The sequence below is a fragment of the Rattus norvegicus genome, chromosome 4 (genome assembly GCF_036323735.1).
Source record: "Rattus norvegicus strain BN/NHsdMcwi chromosome 4, GRCr8, whole genome shotgun sequence".
NCBI classification, from domain to species: Eukaryota; Metazoa; Chordata; class Mammalia; order Rodentia; family Muridae; genus Rattus; species Rattus norvegicus.
Window position 1 is genome coordinate 70,130,422 of NC_086022.1, and position 17,130 is coordinate 70,147,551.

General features: G+C 40.2%; 1 protein-coding gene across 7 annotated transcripts in view; it reads left to right on the forward strand.

The window, feature by feature from the left end:
* The window catches only part of Agk (acylglycerol kinase), a 79,093-nt gene that overhangs the window by 48,872 nt on the left and 13,091 nt on the right, over positions 1-17,130 (forward strand). For all 7 annotated transcript variants that reach the window (XM_039108239.2, XM_017592846.3, NM_001127497.1 and 4 more), the window contains 3 exons: positions 7,441-7,510; positions 12,577-12,656; positions 15,138-15,195. In XM_039108239.2, the coding sequence (XP_038964167.1) occupies positions 7,441-7,510; positions 12,577-12,656; positions 15,138-15,195 (208 nt within the window). The remainder of the gene's footprint in view (positions 1-7,440; positions 7,511-12,576; positions 12,657-15,137; positions 15,196-17,130) is intronic.

Here is a 17,130-nt window from a genome sequence, read left to right on the forward strand (position 1 = left end):
GGCCTGAAAATTAACATACACGATAACATCGACTTTTCAAATATTGATAGGTTGAAATGTCAAGGTATTGATGGGAGCACCTAGCCTTTCAGAGATTGGCACGCTCCCAGTTGAGGTGTGGTACCCTCCTAATCTAGTAATTACTACGTCCTGATGTCAGGGATGGAGATGGGCTCTTTCTGTCATTGCAGTTTTTCTGCCTTTGCACGGTAAGACCCTTTCATGAGGGTGAGGGCAGATTTACTCTGATCATTTCCTTTAAGTACCCATGGTGACAAATAGCACGTCTCTCGGGATACTAAATTGCAGGTAGCAGTGGCCTCAATATCTCGGTGATAGAAGCAGGTAAAACAACTAAATATAGGCACATCCTTGTGACTGCCTGATGTGGCTGGGAGTATGGATATAGTAGATGGGAAAGGGGGGAAGTCCTGACATCTAAGTTACATTGCTGTGAGTCTAACACTGTCCTCAGGACTCAGGAAGATTGAAAGCTTTATAGAACAAAGACCAAATCTTTGGAAAAGGTAGTGATCTTGAATTTAAGGCCTGGTTTTCCTAGCAATTAATTAACATAATCTTGAGCAAATGGTTGTCAAAAGACCTGAAGTAAATGGAACAGTGTTGGAGAAATTGTTACACAGCGTGTAATGTAAGGCTTGTGATACAAGAAGCCGGAAGGTAAACATTTATTGAATGAGTGAATTAAAAATTTCTCAGAAGTTTTTCTTGTTATAACCTTCTAAGTCAATAGTAATAACATTCAGGGTACTTTTTAATTTGGGTTAATTTTTTTCCCCTGCATTGGAGTGCTTTCTTAGACTAGGTCTTGTAGACTGACTTTCCCTGTTGTAATTTTGAGGGCCAGCAATTGTATCTCTAACAACTTAATGCTGTTCAAAAAAGTATGGGTGCACACAGGAAAGCCCAGGCATGCATATATATATATATATATGTGTGTGTGCGTGTGTTCATCAGACCCTCATCCTAATGTCTCTCATGTATCACAGGATTCTCCAGCCATCCTGAGGCCTAGCAAGCAGGAGAAGCCACTGTAATGGGCCATACTTTTTAGTCACAGGTTAGAATTTTTGAGGGGCAATGGATGATGGATGACTGACTCAAGCATTTTTGCTGATCTGATATAAATTCTCTCCAGTTTAGGGCTTGACTATCTTAGGGAATTTGTCTTTCCCCTTGTATCAGTAGAGATTATTGAACTACTTTACCAGCATTTCCAAATGTCATGTCAGTGATCAGTAGATTATTTTCTTGTGGAAACCTCTCTTCACATGTGGCCACCCCCAGGATCTGAGACAGTGTTCTGCTTTTTAGGAGCTGTTTTTTTCTGTTTTAAAAACAGAAATTCTGTTATTGCTGCTTCCATTTATAATTTAAAGATTTATAAAAACCTAATCTCTAAGCATGCCCCAAGGCCCTTGGGTAATCAGAAACTCTGCCTTTGGCTCAGAATTTTGCAAACTTTTTAACATCTGCTGCCTGGGGCTATATAAAAAGAACAAAGCTTTGCCTTTGCCCTGCTGTGAAGATTTCTTGTAAAATAATTATTAAAGAAGAAAAAAAGTCTTTTTTTCCTGGAATGTGGAATGTCACAGGTAAATAATCCTAAACGCCAGGCGGCGGCAGTGCTTCCTTATTAGAACTGTGAGTTATTGTTAGGGAATGATAAGTTTGAGGTGCATTTTAGTTGTCTTCTCCCAAGCAATTTAGAGAAGCAATTTAATGCAAAAAGTCTTTTTGAATTGCAATAGGTTGAGTTGTTTTTTTAGGTCCCCAAAGCCAGTTTTCAAGTCTCTTGCCCTGTGCCAGGTGCTATTCAGATTACGTAAGTACAGTGAACACATCAACTGTGGTGCTCATAACTTGTACACACTCAGGACAATACAGCCTTGACTTGTGGGCATGCACCTTGCTTCCTCCAAGTAGAATCTTATTTTAAAAGAATTTGATGTCTACTCCCAGCCAACATCTATATTGAAATGGAAAAAAAAAAAAAAGGGAGGGGGGTTCATAGATGAATATGGGTGTTTGGGTGTTTTGCTTGCGTGTGGAATTCCCAGTGCTCAAAGAGGTCAGTAGAGGGCATTGAATCCCTTGGAACTGGAAGTGCAGATTGCAGTCCACCTCATGTGGGTGCTGGCAATCAAACCAGGGTCCAATGCAAAAGCAGCAAGTACTACTAACCACTGAGCCATCTCTCCAACCCACAACTGCTTACATTAAATAACAGGGAAGACAGTCCACACAGCACAAGCACTGTTAAGAATATTCAGCAACTGAAACTCAGGTATTGACAGCATGACGGATGCCAAGCAGTGCAGCCTCTACAGGAACTAATGTAGCTGCTTCTTACCACATTAAACACAAGCTTGTCATACCATTAGGTATTTATCTAAGAGAAAGGCAGACATACAGATCCATACCACAACCTAAGCCTTATTTGGAGACCCTGCTGCTAGTTGCCAAGAATCAGGAACAGTACCAGTATCAATCAGCTCATGACTGGCTGAACAAATTACAGTACATTTATACACCAGAATGCTACTTAACCATTACCCATGTTGTCGAATAGTAGTGTGAATAGTCTCAAACTCATTCTTTTTCATTGTATTATATGATAACTCTACAAAAGATTAAATGGGACATGGTAATTACTGGAACCTGTGATTGTGGTAGGAATGGGTTGGCATCAAAGATTGATGAGGGACTTAAGGGGATGTTAGAAATGTTACATATTTTGATGATGGTATTGGTTTCATAAATACATTTGTCAAAATGTATGGAAAGGCATGCCTAAAAGGACAGCTTGTATTGCATATGGATTCCAACTCAGTCTGATTTTAAAAGGGAAGTTGGTCCTTTAGTCCCCAGGTTTTCATTGGAGGATCTGCTGGAGGATCCAGTGGAAAGCTGACAGGAGTGTTTGCCCAGGATGCCCAAGGCCCTGGGCCCAATCCCCAGCGCCACAGTTGAAAAACAAACTACAAACTACAAACTCTCCTTGGATCTCAACAGGAGGGGAGGCTACCAGGCAAACAGCTGCCCCATGATGATTGGAGAGACGGGTGGGAGCAGAGTCAGGACTTACCAGGCAAACAGCTGCCCCATGATTGGAGAGACGGGTGGGAGCAGAGTCAGGCCTTACTGAGAACCGGTGCTGGTGGAGGAAAACCTGAGGTTCTATGTGGTCAGCTCTGCGAGTTCCAACCCAGCCTCTTTGGAACCCAGATTTACGGATTTCCTTTAATATTGTTAGCTTTATCTCATAGAGTGTGCCTAAGATCCCATATTAGGGGCTAGGAAGTGAGGAAAGGAAGAATTTGAAAGTACTTCTTTCCTTGTAAGGTCTGCATCAGGAGAAACTAGTTATGCACAGCCCAATCTTCTAGGGTACTATTGGAGCTCAATAGGGATCGCGGGACTCTAGCTGGCTTTGGCCTGTCACATGGGAGAAGGGAAATACCCAACCTCCATATACTCTTTTAGTCCTGTGCTAACTCATGGGGTAGAAAGGAGTGGAATGTTACAATGGAAAGATAGCTGGACAGTTTTCAAATCCGTGCAGACTATACAACATGATTCCAAATAAATGATACATGCATTCAGTAAGTCTCAAGAAGTTTAAAATAGTTTAAACTAAACAAAACTTCTCAGAAATCTGTGGTAGGCAGTGATAGTGGTGGTCAGAGAAGATTTGGAGCATTTAGTATACATAGAGCAGAAGGCAGTGTGGAGGACTGCACAGGCATAACATGGGAAGGTGCGGCAGGAGGACTGTGAGGTTTTTGGTTTTTTTTTTTTTTGGTTCTTTTTTTTTTTTTTTTTCTTTTTTTTTCCGGAGCTGGGGACCGAACCCAGGGCCTTGCGCTTGCTAGGCAAGCGCTCTACCACTGAGCTAAATCCCCAACCCCGACTGTGAGTTTGAAACCAGCCTGGTTACTTAGCCAGACACTGCCTCTGAAATCAGGAGGAGGAAAAGCAAGTTAGAGTTAGAGGGAAAAAAAGCTTAAATATAGAATTTTAAAAAAAAGAAATTAATAAGAATTAGAGAAAAACTCAATGAAGTTGAAAGTAGAAGTCAATAGAGAGCTGATTCTTAGAAATAATAAATAGGTCAGCAAGTCTCTAGCCAGGCTAAGTAAAAATTAGAAAGGACACAAATGACTGATTTTAGTGGTGAAAGAGAGGACGTTACTGCAGAGCCTGTGACCATGAAAGGTTATGAAGGGAAAGTATTACAACTCTAGGCCCATAAGTTTGATAATCTCAGAACAGACCAACTCTTTCAAAGACAGTTGGGCACAGCTCATGCAAGAAGAAATAATTGGCAAGTGGATTAATAAACTAGTACATTCAAACAGCAGAATCTCATTCAGTGATGGAAAGAAATGAGCTATGAAACCACAGAAGGACGGAAACTTGAATGCATATTACCAAGTAAAGGAGAACAGTCCGAAAAAGGCTACAGTATATGGCTCCAACTGTTAAGAGTCCGGAAGAGGTGAAGTTGTGACAGTAAAGGAGGGTGTGGGTGTTAGAGTTTGGAGAAGGTACAAAGAGATTTGTGTAGTGGTAAAATTATTTAGTATATACTACTGAGTGGTAGACATCATTAATGTTTGTCTAAACCCATTTAGACTGCAGCTATGATCAAAACTGGATTATGAATGGCAGTAATAAGTCGGTGTAAGTTCTTCAATTGTGACAAATGAGCCATCCATGGAGAGATATGGTAATGGAACAGCTGTGTTGTAGGAGGAAAGGGGGTTATATAGGGACAGATCTGTACTGGCCTTTAATGTTTCTATGAGCCTGACCTAAGATGGCTCTTAAAAAGGAGTTTTATGTAAAATCATTGATCCATAGCAACACACACACACACACACACACACACACACACACACACACACACATACACACACACGGGGGGGGGCGAGAGAGAGAGATATTAAAATTTAACATAATCCTTTCAAACTTCAATAAATTTACTTGATTAAACAAGCATTAGAGATGTGCTCTAGTTCCTCCTGAGCTTTGTTAACATCAGCATATACTTCTGTGGCTACTGTCTCTCACCATTAATTCTGATTGTATGGCGATCCTATACCCATTCATTCAATTCATATGACATTGTGTCAGTGAGGTGACTATTGTACAGTGTACTGAAACAGCGGATTGGTTTCATAGTGATTATCAGAAAACAAGTGAAAGTGAGACCCTATCTAAGCGAATAGGAGTGAGGGGAGGGATGCCATTCAGTAGGTAAAAGGCAGCAGGCATGAAGCCCTAGGTTCCATCTGCAGCATAAAATGAACCACTCACGGCGGCGCACATCTGTAACCCCAACACTGGGGAGACAGACAGGGAAGAAAGATCGCAGGTTGAAAGCCGCCTACAAAGTGAGTTCAGTGCCAGCCTAGGAACATGAGACCACGTCTCAGCGTTTTTAGAGTTAATCATTTCTCTTGGCTTTCTTATGTTACCTGCATCTCAGTGCAGTTCAGGGGAGGTTCTTTTGTACAATAGAGGATAAATTAGGGAGGAGGACAGACTGAGCCGGAGAGACCACTCAGTGGTTCTGACTGCAGAGGACCCAGCATTGGTTCCCAGCACCAGGGTGGTTCACAACCATCCTTAACTCTAGTTCCAGGGAATCTGATGTCCTCCACAGGCACAGCAGGCAAAACACTCATGTGTATAAAGTAAATTAAATGTTTTAATGATAGATTTTAAAAAGTATTAGTTTGGAACCCAGTAAATGTAGATGATGATTTTCATTGGTAGCCATCATTACCAAAGACAGCAGGTGTTCTTTGTCTTCTGATAGAGATGTGTACTACCACAGGGATTACTTAGTGCTGCCAAAATCTCAAGGACGAATCAATACAAACTTTCCATTCTAGCTACATAGAAATATGAAATAGATACATATGCTAGGGTCATACACACACAATCACTAAGGTACAAGTCCACAGAAATTCAGAAGACAAATGGCCTATTTCTTAAACAGGGAATGAAAAGGGACAGATAATAGGATAAAGGAGATTTAAAACACATAAACCAATCACAATTTATGTGTCTTGACTTGAACAAAGGAAGTAAGATATATTTATATATTGTTAAAATTTGAGCACTGCTAAAAATGTTGGTTCACATGGGTCAAAAGTGTAAGTGATAATGATATTTCATAAAAGTCTCTTTTGCAGATACATAATGAACTCCTAAGACATCAGGCTTGCTTTCATATTTAGTGGCTTACGTGGTGATGTGAAGAAGCAAGCTTGATCATGAGGGGATAATGGTTGAGTCTGAGGGAGGAATATACAGGGTTCTGTGCTTGAAATTCTAGAAAATAAAATAATGCGCAGAAAATACTGATTGCCTGTTATTTGGCATGCATTGTGCTAATGTCGATTTTTCATTCGTCAGTCCATGAATATAAAATGTCGCCAGCCTTGTAGAGCTTCTGTTCTCCAGGAGGAGGCAGGCAGTAACACTAGTCAGTACATGGTCAGGCCGTAGCCAGTGGAAGGTGCAACAGTGCAGTGAAGAGAGCCACAGTGAAGGACCTTCCTCTAGGCTGGACAGAGTGGGCCCCTCTGAAGTGGAGCTGTCTGCCAGATCTGAAGACTGAGAGTGAAGTGCTTACCATGGCTGTACCTAGGGCATGGGAGGTTGGCCAGCATCGGTAAAGGCCTTGATGTGGGACTGCTCATTCTTCCTGCTAGAGCACATATCTTCTGTCTATCCACTTGGTTTACTGTTTCTCTTGTTGACCATCTTTTGTGCATTTGTGTATGTCTGACTTTGAGTCTGTCATAATTTTATATGCCCTGAATAATCCAGAGTGTTTAATTTCTGCTGAATTTTTTTTTTTACATAGAAGTTTTTGCAGAGATTGTCAGAATGTAGATAAGAATGGTCTTGTATCTTTGAGGGAAGGAATCAGCAGTGAGAACAGAGCATGAGGTACATCCTTGTGATCCTGGAAAATGAGGAAATGTGTCTTGGGTCATGGACTATCATTTGCTAAGATAGCTACAAGTCCTAGCCTTCGGTTACCTACTGGCTGTTTGAGAAGAACAGTTTTGTTTTCGTTTTGTTTTTGTTTTTGCTTTGTTGTTGCTGTTTTGAAATGGCTGAATTTCTTATAGGGATTAAAAGATGCTATGTTATTGCCATGTTTTAAGTAGAAAGCTTTCCAGTACTTGGCCCGGTGGAGTGATGTAATAAATGTCAGTAATTGCTCACATGCTTTCCTAAGATTATTTTGAAAGACTAACTTTTACTGACCCCCACAAGGATTCTGAGTGTGTGGGTGTGGGTGTGGGCGTGTATGCACATCCCTATGCATGCTGTGCAGTGGGGGAGGTGGCATTTCCTTTTTACAGCAGGCTCCTTTCCATTTTTCCCACTTAGACATGTCACAGATGCCGCACTGGCCATTGTGAAAGGGGAGACTGTTCCACTTGACGTCTTGCAGATCAAGGTAAACTCTTCCTTCAGGTTTTGAAAAAAAATATTAAAAGTAATGTTTGAAAGGTATCAGAGCAATAAGCACATATTAAAGAAAAGAGAGCATAACAGTTTACATGACGTTTTGATGAACATAACACTTCCTTCCTCTTCCCACCCTAGCATTAATCCCTATAAAGAAGCGTCGTGGGGTTGGGGATTTGGCTCAGTGGTAGAGCGCTTGCCTAGCAAGCGCAAGGCCCTGGGTTCGGTCCCCAGCTCTGGAAAAAAGAAAGAAAAAAAAAAAAAGAAGCGTTGTTCATGATTCTGTCATCACTAATCAATGTGTTTATGATCTCACGTGTGATAAAAATGATATGACATAAAACTTACATCTATAGTCCCTTTATATCTGCACTTCAGTAGTGTTGAATTGTGATGTCACCTTTTGATGCATTAGCTTTGAACTTAACTCTTGGCCTCTGTTACACACAAGGATCCCTCTGTATCACTTCCTCATGGAATTATATCTAGTTTTAATGTCTCTACTTACTACCTTTATGCCATAAGAAATCCAGCTATGCATGATTGTTTTTGTATTAAAAGAACCCCTGAGGCCAGACAAAATAGTGCAGTATGCCTGTAATCCTAACCCTCTACAAGTGTCAGAAGGATGAAGGGTTCAAGGTCATCCTCAGCCACACAGCAAGTTGAGGCTAACAGGTACCACATAAAACCTGGCCTTAAAGAAAAAAAGACCCATAACATACTTGGGCAGTAGCTGCTTTCTGTAGCTGTTTGGATCCTGGCTGCATTTCTCTTCCATGCTCTACAACATATGAGCTTCTCACATCCTGCTAGAGCAGCTGCCATGATCACTTGGTTGTCTTGTAATCTTAGCTCTCAGTTGGGTTCATGAATAGTTAGGATTTTGTAGATTATTTGTCCATTTGTCTTTCTCACACTGGGAGCAATGCTTTCTGTAGCTTCCTGCATTTTGTAACACTCTGGTTTTCTATTGAGCTGTGTAACATTTTCTTCTTTGTAGACGATAATTTGTTTTAGAAATATGCTTGCTGGCTGTGCCAATTAAAGGGCATAGAAGCAATTACACCTCACAGTGAGCGTACTTGGCATGCAGATTTTGGTCTTTAATTACTGACATCTTTAAAAGAAAAGCCACACACACACACACAACCACCACCACAAACCTAAAATAAAGGGAGAGTAAGTGTGAAGTAAGAGAGCACTCAAAAATTAATGGGGACATTACAGAAAGACATTAAGACAAGCTGTCAGTGTTTGAATATAAAAATTATTAACTGTGGAATATCTCTGTATATATATATATATATATATATATATATATATATATATATGAAGAGGGGGAGGCAGAGAGAGAGGGAGGGAGGAAGGGAGGGAGGAAGAGAGAGGGGGTATGTCAGTCTGAAGTCTGGGTAACATAGAAGAATTGTCATGTTGTGAGTATAGAAGGAATAGGAATATTAACATTTTTCAGTCACCATTTTGATAATTGAGTTTAGGTGGAGATCATCAATAGAAACTGAATACAAGGCACAGATATCTCTTGGAAAACAAATCTATAAGCATTCCCTAAATTATTTACTCAACTGTTAAAGGGGCAGACATGTATATGAAGTAGAGAAATCTAGCATATGCTACTTTATCTGGTCATGAAAAAAAAAATGACAGTATCTGCCTTCTGAGAATGATGCCATGTCGCCTGATAGTCTCCTGCCCCAAATGTCAGCTAATTTCAACCTAATTACAAGATAGTAATCAGAAAAAGCCAAACGGTGGGTCATTCTAAACATTTTAGACTGTCTTCCTTTAAAATGTCAGTGTTCAAAATCCAAAAAAGTAAGTGGTCTGTTCAAGATGAAAATATAAGAATTTGGTAAAGGATACTGAATTTGAAGAAAGAAACCAATTGTAATCATGGATGTTGCCGAACAAATAAAGATACTTGTACCTGGTCTGAATTTTATACACTGCCTTTCAACCTTTGATTCCTTGAAAGTGACTCTTATCTAAGTCCTTGCTCTGGCGAGATAATTATTGTGTGAAAAGTTCTGCTGTCTACAGCTTCAAATCTAAGCACACTATAGAGGCTGCAGAAGAGCACTGGCTGCTCTTTCAGAAGAACTGGGTTTGGTTCTTAGTACCTACATGCAACAGCTCAGACTTGCTGAGAACTACAGTTCCAGGGAATCTGATGCCCTCTTCTGGCCAGTGCGCGCACTGCATGTATGTGGCGCATAGAGAAGCACCCAAACACACATAGGTAAAGATACCAGCATGAGACGAGACTACAAGGAGAAGACTTTGGCAATGGCGATTTTAGGAGAGAGGTATAAATAGTATTCATTGTACTATTTAGAGTTTTGTCTTTATGTTGTTTTTCAAAATAAAAAAAAACAGGACGAAAGAGAAATAGTTCATTAGCGCTTTATAATTTTTTTGTCAACATTTGTTTAAAATACTAGAAAAAAGATATACTTTATGACAGGAGTTAAACAAATATTCTTTTTTCATCTAATTAAAAACAAAAAGCTAATGGTTCAAAAGGCAGAGTTGTAGAGTTGAGTCACCCTGCAATGGTGAACCCTGTGTTTGCTCACATCAGACCTTAAGATGTGTTTGTCCACTCTGGATGAACATTTAGTGTCACTCTCTTTTTGATTTTGTAAAAGTTTTAAGGATCTATACTGTGCCACGATCCTAATTTAACCCTGACAGTTGCTGTTACGCTGGTTGAGTATCCCTAATCTGAATATCCAAATGCCAATGTTCCCTGATTGGAAACTTTAGAGAACTTCACATTCCACGAGGCTGATGTGAGGTAGGAATGCTCAGTCAGTAGTTTTTGCAAATATTCCAGAATTGCAAACCTGAAAACCTGAAAATTGGCCACACTTTTGGCCTTACACCTTTCAGGCAAGGGACACTTAACCCATATGCAGTCTACTGGTACATCTTTATAACTGGGGAGCTTACAAGTGTACAGCCAAGTTTCTTTTTATCTTTCTTCATGCAGTGATGTCTAGACTTTCCATCACGATCCCATTAATCATAATTTAAATCGCAATTGATCTTTTAGCATGTAATACAGCTAAGTTGTTTTTACAAAACGTAAGGACTGTGATTAAGTAGAGATTTTTCTCTATAAAGACGTTGTTGTAAAATATGATTGTTAACAAAGGAGGTGAATGAGGAGATGTATTAAGTAACCCAGTGATTTAGTATTTATTATATATATGTTAGAGATAATGTATTGCAGAATAAATTGAATGTAACTGGAAATTTTTACCATGCTTATTAAATATCTCTTGTCTCAACCCCCTTCTCTCATATACTAATTTTGTAAATTGATGTCAGATTTTTCACAATCTCTGTATATTAATGACATAGCCCAGGAAGCACAAAAATTTTAATCAATTCTTAGAATATGTGGAACAGTGGCTTCTACCCTAGTTTCTGAGGAACCAGTTTAGTTTAATTGATTTTTTTTCCCTTCTCCTTATTTCTGAAAATTGCTTTAAGAATACGGAGAAAATCTCTGTCAACAAAGCTTGACACCATAAACATCGAAGACAGTGTTTAGTGCCAATCTTTCCTTCCATGAGCACCATGTTACATAAACTGGAGATTGTTCAAAAGTACAATAAATCATGAACTAGAATAGTATTGTATTTAGCTCACTAACTGTTCAGTGTGTGCTTAGCTCTCATTTTGTATGTTCAATTTGATAAGGAAGTCAAGATGTGTTTCTTTATATGACCTATGTTTAAAAAAGAACACAGATAGGCAAGAAACCATGTTGGCTCCACCTTCAGACGTATTCAAACATATTCAGAGGCCAGCATCTTTCCTTCACTCTCTTGTGCCCACCCTGGTAACCTTCACCTTACTTCAGAGCCCTCTATGACCGTGCCTTTCACCCTCGCCTCCCTGTGGTTTATCTTTAACAGCCAGTGTGTATCAGAAGTTAGGGCGCATCCCTTCTCTGCCCTCATACCGAGCTCATCTTGTACTGTGTGGATGCCTCGCCTGTCAGTTAAAAAGCCTGTGGCTTAACTTGTGCTTTTATATCTCCCTGTTGGTTACTGATGCCTCATTGTTAGGTCTCTTATGGTTTCATATGTGAATTTCTTTTTGTAGACATTTTTGTATGTGCTTTTTGAAGTTGGAAATCTATTTTAGCTTCATTTCTTTGAATTCCTCCTTTAGTTCTCAGGCTAAGTACTCTCCACAGTCTCTTCAGACTTGAGTGCCCTAGCCCACAGATGAAGTATTTTCTCCTTGGCACCTAGAGACAAACATGTCCTTGTGATACCAATCAGCTGGTTCCCTCTGCAGCATCTCTTGGCTTGTGCGCTCTCTCTCTCTCTCTCTCTCTCTCTCTCTCTCTCTCTCTCTCTCTCTCCCCCCTCCCTTCTCTCTCCCCTCCCCCTCTAGTTCATTCTCCCCATTGCCCATCACTTATATAAATCTAGGGAGTAGAAAAGCCAGTCTACTGCATGAACAGGTACATAGCAAAAGAATGAGAGGTCGGTGTCTCCTTTCTGTATAATTCTAAGAATGTGTGTATTTCTCACAGATTCCTTGCTTGGTTTTGGCACTGTGAAATGGGAGTGCTGCTGATGCTGGGATTGCAGGAACTCTTGACCCCATGAGCGCAGATGCAATGTGCTGTCTCTAGGACCTCTCTCCCTATCCCCAAGTCTTAATTTTGGTGGAGAGTCCAAGTTAGTCCTCCTGTTCGTGTGTGTAGTACTATACTTCTTCTTAGAATGTGTGGGTGCCTTGTATCTATCAGTTTTTAGCTGTTGGAAGTTTGCTGCTCAAAATTACAGCTAATATGTTCCCTTGATTCATGAGAACTGATACATAAGATTCCATCAGTTTTACAGTGTTGATCATTCAAGCACTTCCACCATGTAACATAGGGCTAATTGCTTTAACATTTGAATTTATGTATAAAATGTTTGGTTTGATAAGATTAGATCATCAACATTTTCCAGGTACGTATGAATTTACTGTTTTCACAAAGCTAAACCCATTGTATTTAACTTCCAGGGTGAAAAAGAACAGCCTGTCTATGCCATGACCGGCCTCCGGTGGGGATCCTTCAGAGATGCTGGCGTCAAAGTTAGCAAGTAAAGGATGACTATGTTGCTATGTGATGAGTCTTTAAAAGTTTTCTTCCATCCTTTCTGCTGAGGTTTTAAAATACAGTGGTCTGGGAGTAAATCTTCCAGGGCTGGAAGTTTAATTTAACTAAATTAATTTAACTTTAATTTAGGTATGGATAATGAAATAGGAACAGCCAGGTAAAAGTTTGAATTTAGTCAGAAAGAATAGGGAAAGTTCCATTAAAAGAAGGGTATGTCTCTATTTTCAGACACATTTAACTTAGGCTCAAACTACAGAAGGGAACTGGCATTGCTTATCACTCTGCAGCATGCTTAGCTGGATCCCAAGGTGCTGCCTGGGCCTCAGGCCTTGTCCAGAAGGCTGTGTGTGAGGTATTTGAGGACACTCATATAGGTGGAGAGGCTTAGGGCTGCTCCCTTTTATAGGAGAAAGATGGTTGTCTGGCTTTGCCAACTGGAAGAAGAAGCTCAGGAGGAGTGGTCTGATGCTGGCTTTTATAGGCGTAGGCTTAGTTTTGGAGACTTTTGTAGGATGAAACTTCTGGCTCTGAAAGAGGTGTGGAGAGGTAGTGTGGTCTGGCTTCCGAGGCAGGACTGAAGAAGACACCCGGCAAAGTTCATCTCCTTTCTGGTGAAGGTGTTCTCTTTTGCCTACAGCCCAGGGCTTACAGTTTAGTAGAGCTTGTCTATGGAATGATTGTTCTCACATACCGCTCTCTCATCAAGAGCCTCTCTTGCAGCTGACAGGCCAAACTGTTAAACTTTCTTCCCGGGAATCTCTCCCACATTTTACTCTGTTATCCCTGGTAATGAAATTCCTGACAGTGGAATGCTGTCAGAGGACTACTGCTGTTCCTCATTACAGGCCATAGTCATTTGCAAGTGTGCCTTGGGTGTGTTGATTCCACAAATTACCTCGTGTTTGATCTGTCATCTCAAATTCCCACAGCTCACAGAGAGCAATTGCTTAGCTTTCTCTGAGAAAGTCTGCTCACAACAAACTGCTTTCCCAACAGTTCAGCACTAGTGCTGGTCAGCTATATTAGGAATAGCTCCTCTATCTGGTTCCATAGTTTGGCTGGCTTCTGATCAATGAGTTTCAAAGTCTGTGGGTGGTCATACACTACCTTAGCTAGGACTGACCATGGAGTCACTTTTGGAGTGAAATAAGAAACATTCCCTTGCTGGCCATAGAAAGACTACAAGTATTGTGTCAACATTTACTATTAGAAAAAGTGCAAAGAACTGCTTAAACTTTAGAAATAGACCACCCAAGTCAGGGTGTTTCTACTTGGCTAAGAAAAGGAGAAACCTATAAAGAGTTTTAAAAACACCATAAAATATCAATTATCCAAAGCCCTCATCAATACTACCACAATATCAATGTGAGTGATAATTTAGAGAGGCTCCACATTGGCTATAAGTTTCCTTATTCTGGGTATTTAGGCCATCATCCCTAATGAACAGGTCTGTGTTGTTACTTTTAAACCTTGCCCTTTCTCTGGCTGCTCTGCCGCTTCTAGCCTAACGTCACTGTCTTCGCTCTCTGACGTGTGTAGATTCAGTCCACTTCCCGGCACGCCTGCAGCGCCTGTGCTTCAGCCTGTGTCCATTGCACACCATGGCCACTATAATGCTGTTGTTGTTTTCCTCCCTGACTCCTTATCTGATCAGTTTATATCACAACATAGGCAGTCACTTATAATTTACTAGTATTTGGGGTCTGTAATCTTCTCAACTCACAGGCCCACAGGTAGGAATTTTATACTGTGTTCTTCCCTATGTTTATATGTTCTACATCTTTTTCCGTATGTGTAAATAAGGGCTAACTAAAGGCATTCTACCTGAACCAGTCAGGATCAGTACCGTAGCCTGGGTGTTGTCAGAGATAAGTCGAAAGAGTGCATCCACATCACTTTCTAGTTGCAACTCAGCATCTTTCTCACTAGTAGTTTTCAGGTGCTAGCAATAAGCAGTAAGTTTCCACTCTGAGACTTAACACTTGCCATATTAAAGCTATGAATATCAATAATATATACTGATAGATGACTGTGTGTGCATCTGTGTGAGAGGAGCCATGAGGTACAGGATCCAGTCCTGCGTCCTATGACACACTGGATTCATGCAGCATTGATAATAGCTCTCTGTGTGGCTTTATTGCTCTCCTGGTGACTCTTTGACTGTATTGACCCTACTCTGGGTGAAGGTCTGTATTAAAATGACTTGTAATCTTAGGGATCAAAGAGACTTAAGCTATATCTCTTATTAAGTACAGGAATCGTTCTACCATCTAATTGCATGTTCTTAGATGTGCCATTAACATTCAGGTTAAAAGTGGATTACTTTTGTTTTAGACCATGATCCTCAAGGCCCCAGAGCAGCCAATTACAGGAGAGGTTCAGTCGTCATCACTTGATTGTCTTGGATGCCATCTAACACATTGGTAGCTCTTTTCATCTTTTTTTTTTTCTTGTTTTTTCTTAGGTACTGGTATCTTGGTCCTCTAAAAACCAAAGCAGCCCACTTTTTCAGCACTCTTCAGGTAAATGCACTTTATAATATAGAACATAACCTATGTTAATTTGATGTTTCTCTGTGATCTCTATATTTGAGATATTCTTTGCTACAGAGCCATATCACATGTTCCAATACTAAAATGGGACCTTTGATTTATATAATTACAGAAAACATTCTTATTTTGATAGACAAGTACCCCGATATCTGTTTCTTTCTATCTACTTATCCATCATCCATCCATCCATCCATCCATCCATCCATCCATCCATCCATCCATCCTTTGCCATTTTCTCCATGGCCAAACCCGTGTTTGATTTATCTTGAATACTTGCCTTTGCTATTCATTCATCCACCCTTACCAGATAAACCTTGAACAGAGTGAGCAAATGCCTACGTCATTAATATGTGTAACTATAGTACTACCTGGCAATGAACTGAAGATTTGTAATGGGTTATAGGTAAATTAATTGTAGAGGCTTGTATATGATATCAGTAGGTGTCAAACTGTTCTGGTTAAAAACTGTAGTACTTGCTATATATTGGACAGTACTGTGTAGAACACTTCCCTCATCACAGCATTCTGCTTGTCAGTGCTCTCTATACATTGAAAGGTAAATTAGTAAGGCCTGAGGTTATAGTGCAGCACAGTGACAAAGCACCTTGCCTAGCATGTTTAAATCCTAGGTTTGATTACTAATGAGAGAGTAAGGGGGCCTAGAAAAAAAGTTCAACAATTTCATACTAATGAAAAATCAAATAGGAAAATCACTCAATGGATGAGCTATATACTGTGTTTATCTTTCATGCAGATCAAAGCAGTATAGTCTCAATTTATGTTAGTTAATCTGAAAATTGATTGTGAAAAACTAGACTCCAATGTTAACATTTAGAGTTATCTGATTTCTTCTAATTATAAAATAATGTATATCCTTTGAAAAATGTAGCTCTCTCTAAGAAATTCCAGTTGGGTTGAAAAATTAAATGAAAAAACTAAAAATCAGTAAAATACTTGGAGTAAACACACATAATTTAAAAAATAAAATAGAAAAGGCAAGACTTTTCTACTCCTAAGTTCAAATTGGTTAGTAAAATGTTATTGTTAAAGAGAACAATTTCACTGGTTAAGTAGCAGCACCCTGGGAGGCAGCTGTAGCTGTGTTAAGATGGCAGCCTCTAGGTCCTGTGGACACTTTCTGTTCAGTGTTTATCAGGTGCTTGTTGCTCTGTGCTTGCCATCTAGAGCACAAGCTTCACAGACCCTCTGGCCTCAGGACATAATCATATGCCAGAGAAAAGTGCAGTGGATCCGTGGCGTGACAGACGGCAGGGGAGAAATGTGGACAGGCAACCCAGGAACAGAGGAGGGCCTCCTAAACTTGACAGAGGATCAGAGAGCTTTCATGAGGGAGGTGGCATTTATGCTAAATTTAGAACTGGATAAAGGGCACTTGGGATAGAGACGTGGACTGTATGAAGCCACTGTGATAAACCATGGTCATAAATTCAGGCTGGTGCAGTAGAATGTGTGCAAATGGATCCAGAAGGGAAGTATGGATGTACTCAGATCTGCATTGTGGGAAAATTGGCCTCAATGTGCACAAGGAGGTGGGCATGCCTAGTTGTAGGCAAAGCCCGCAGATATCAGATTGACAGAGTCATCCAGTGATCAGGAAAGAGCAAGTGCTGTGGTCTAGAGTAGGGTTGTTAATGGCGGAGTGCTACTGGAGTAAAATTCTCAGAAGCTTGAAGAATATTAGATTGGCAGATTTCTAGTCTGAGGGACTAGAGTTGGGTAACTTCGTTTTGTATTAATGTTGATGATGGTAAGACCAAGTTTGTGGAGGAAGATGAAGTTTTGGTTTGTGTGTGGTGAGTGTAGCATATCTTTGGTTCAAATATGTGTAGTTACAGTTGTGATTCTGTCTGGAACTCAGAAAGAGGCCCTGGGATGAAGAAATGT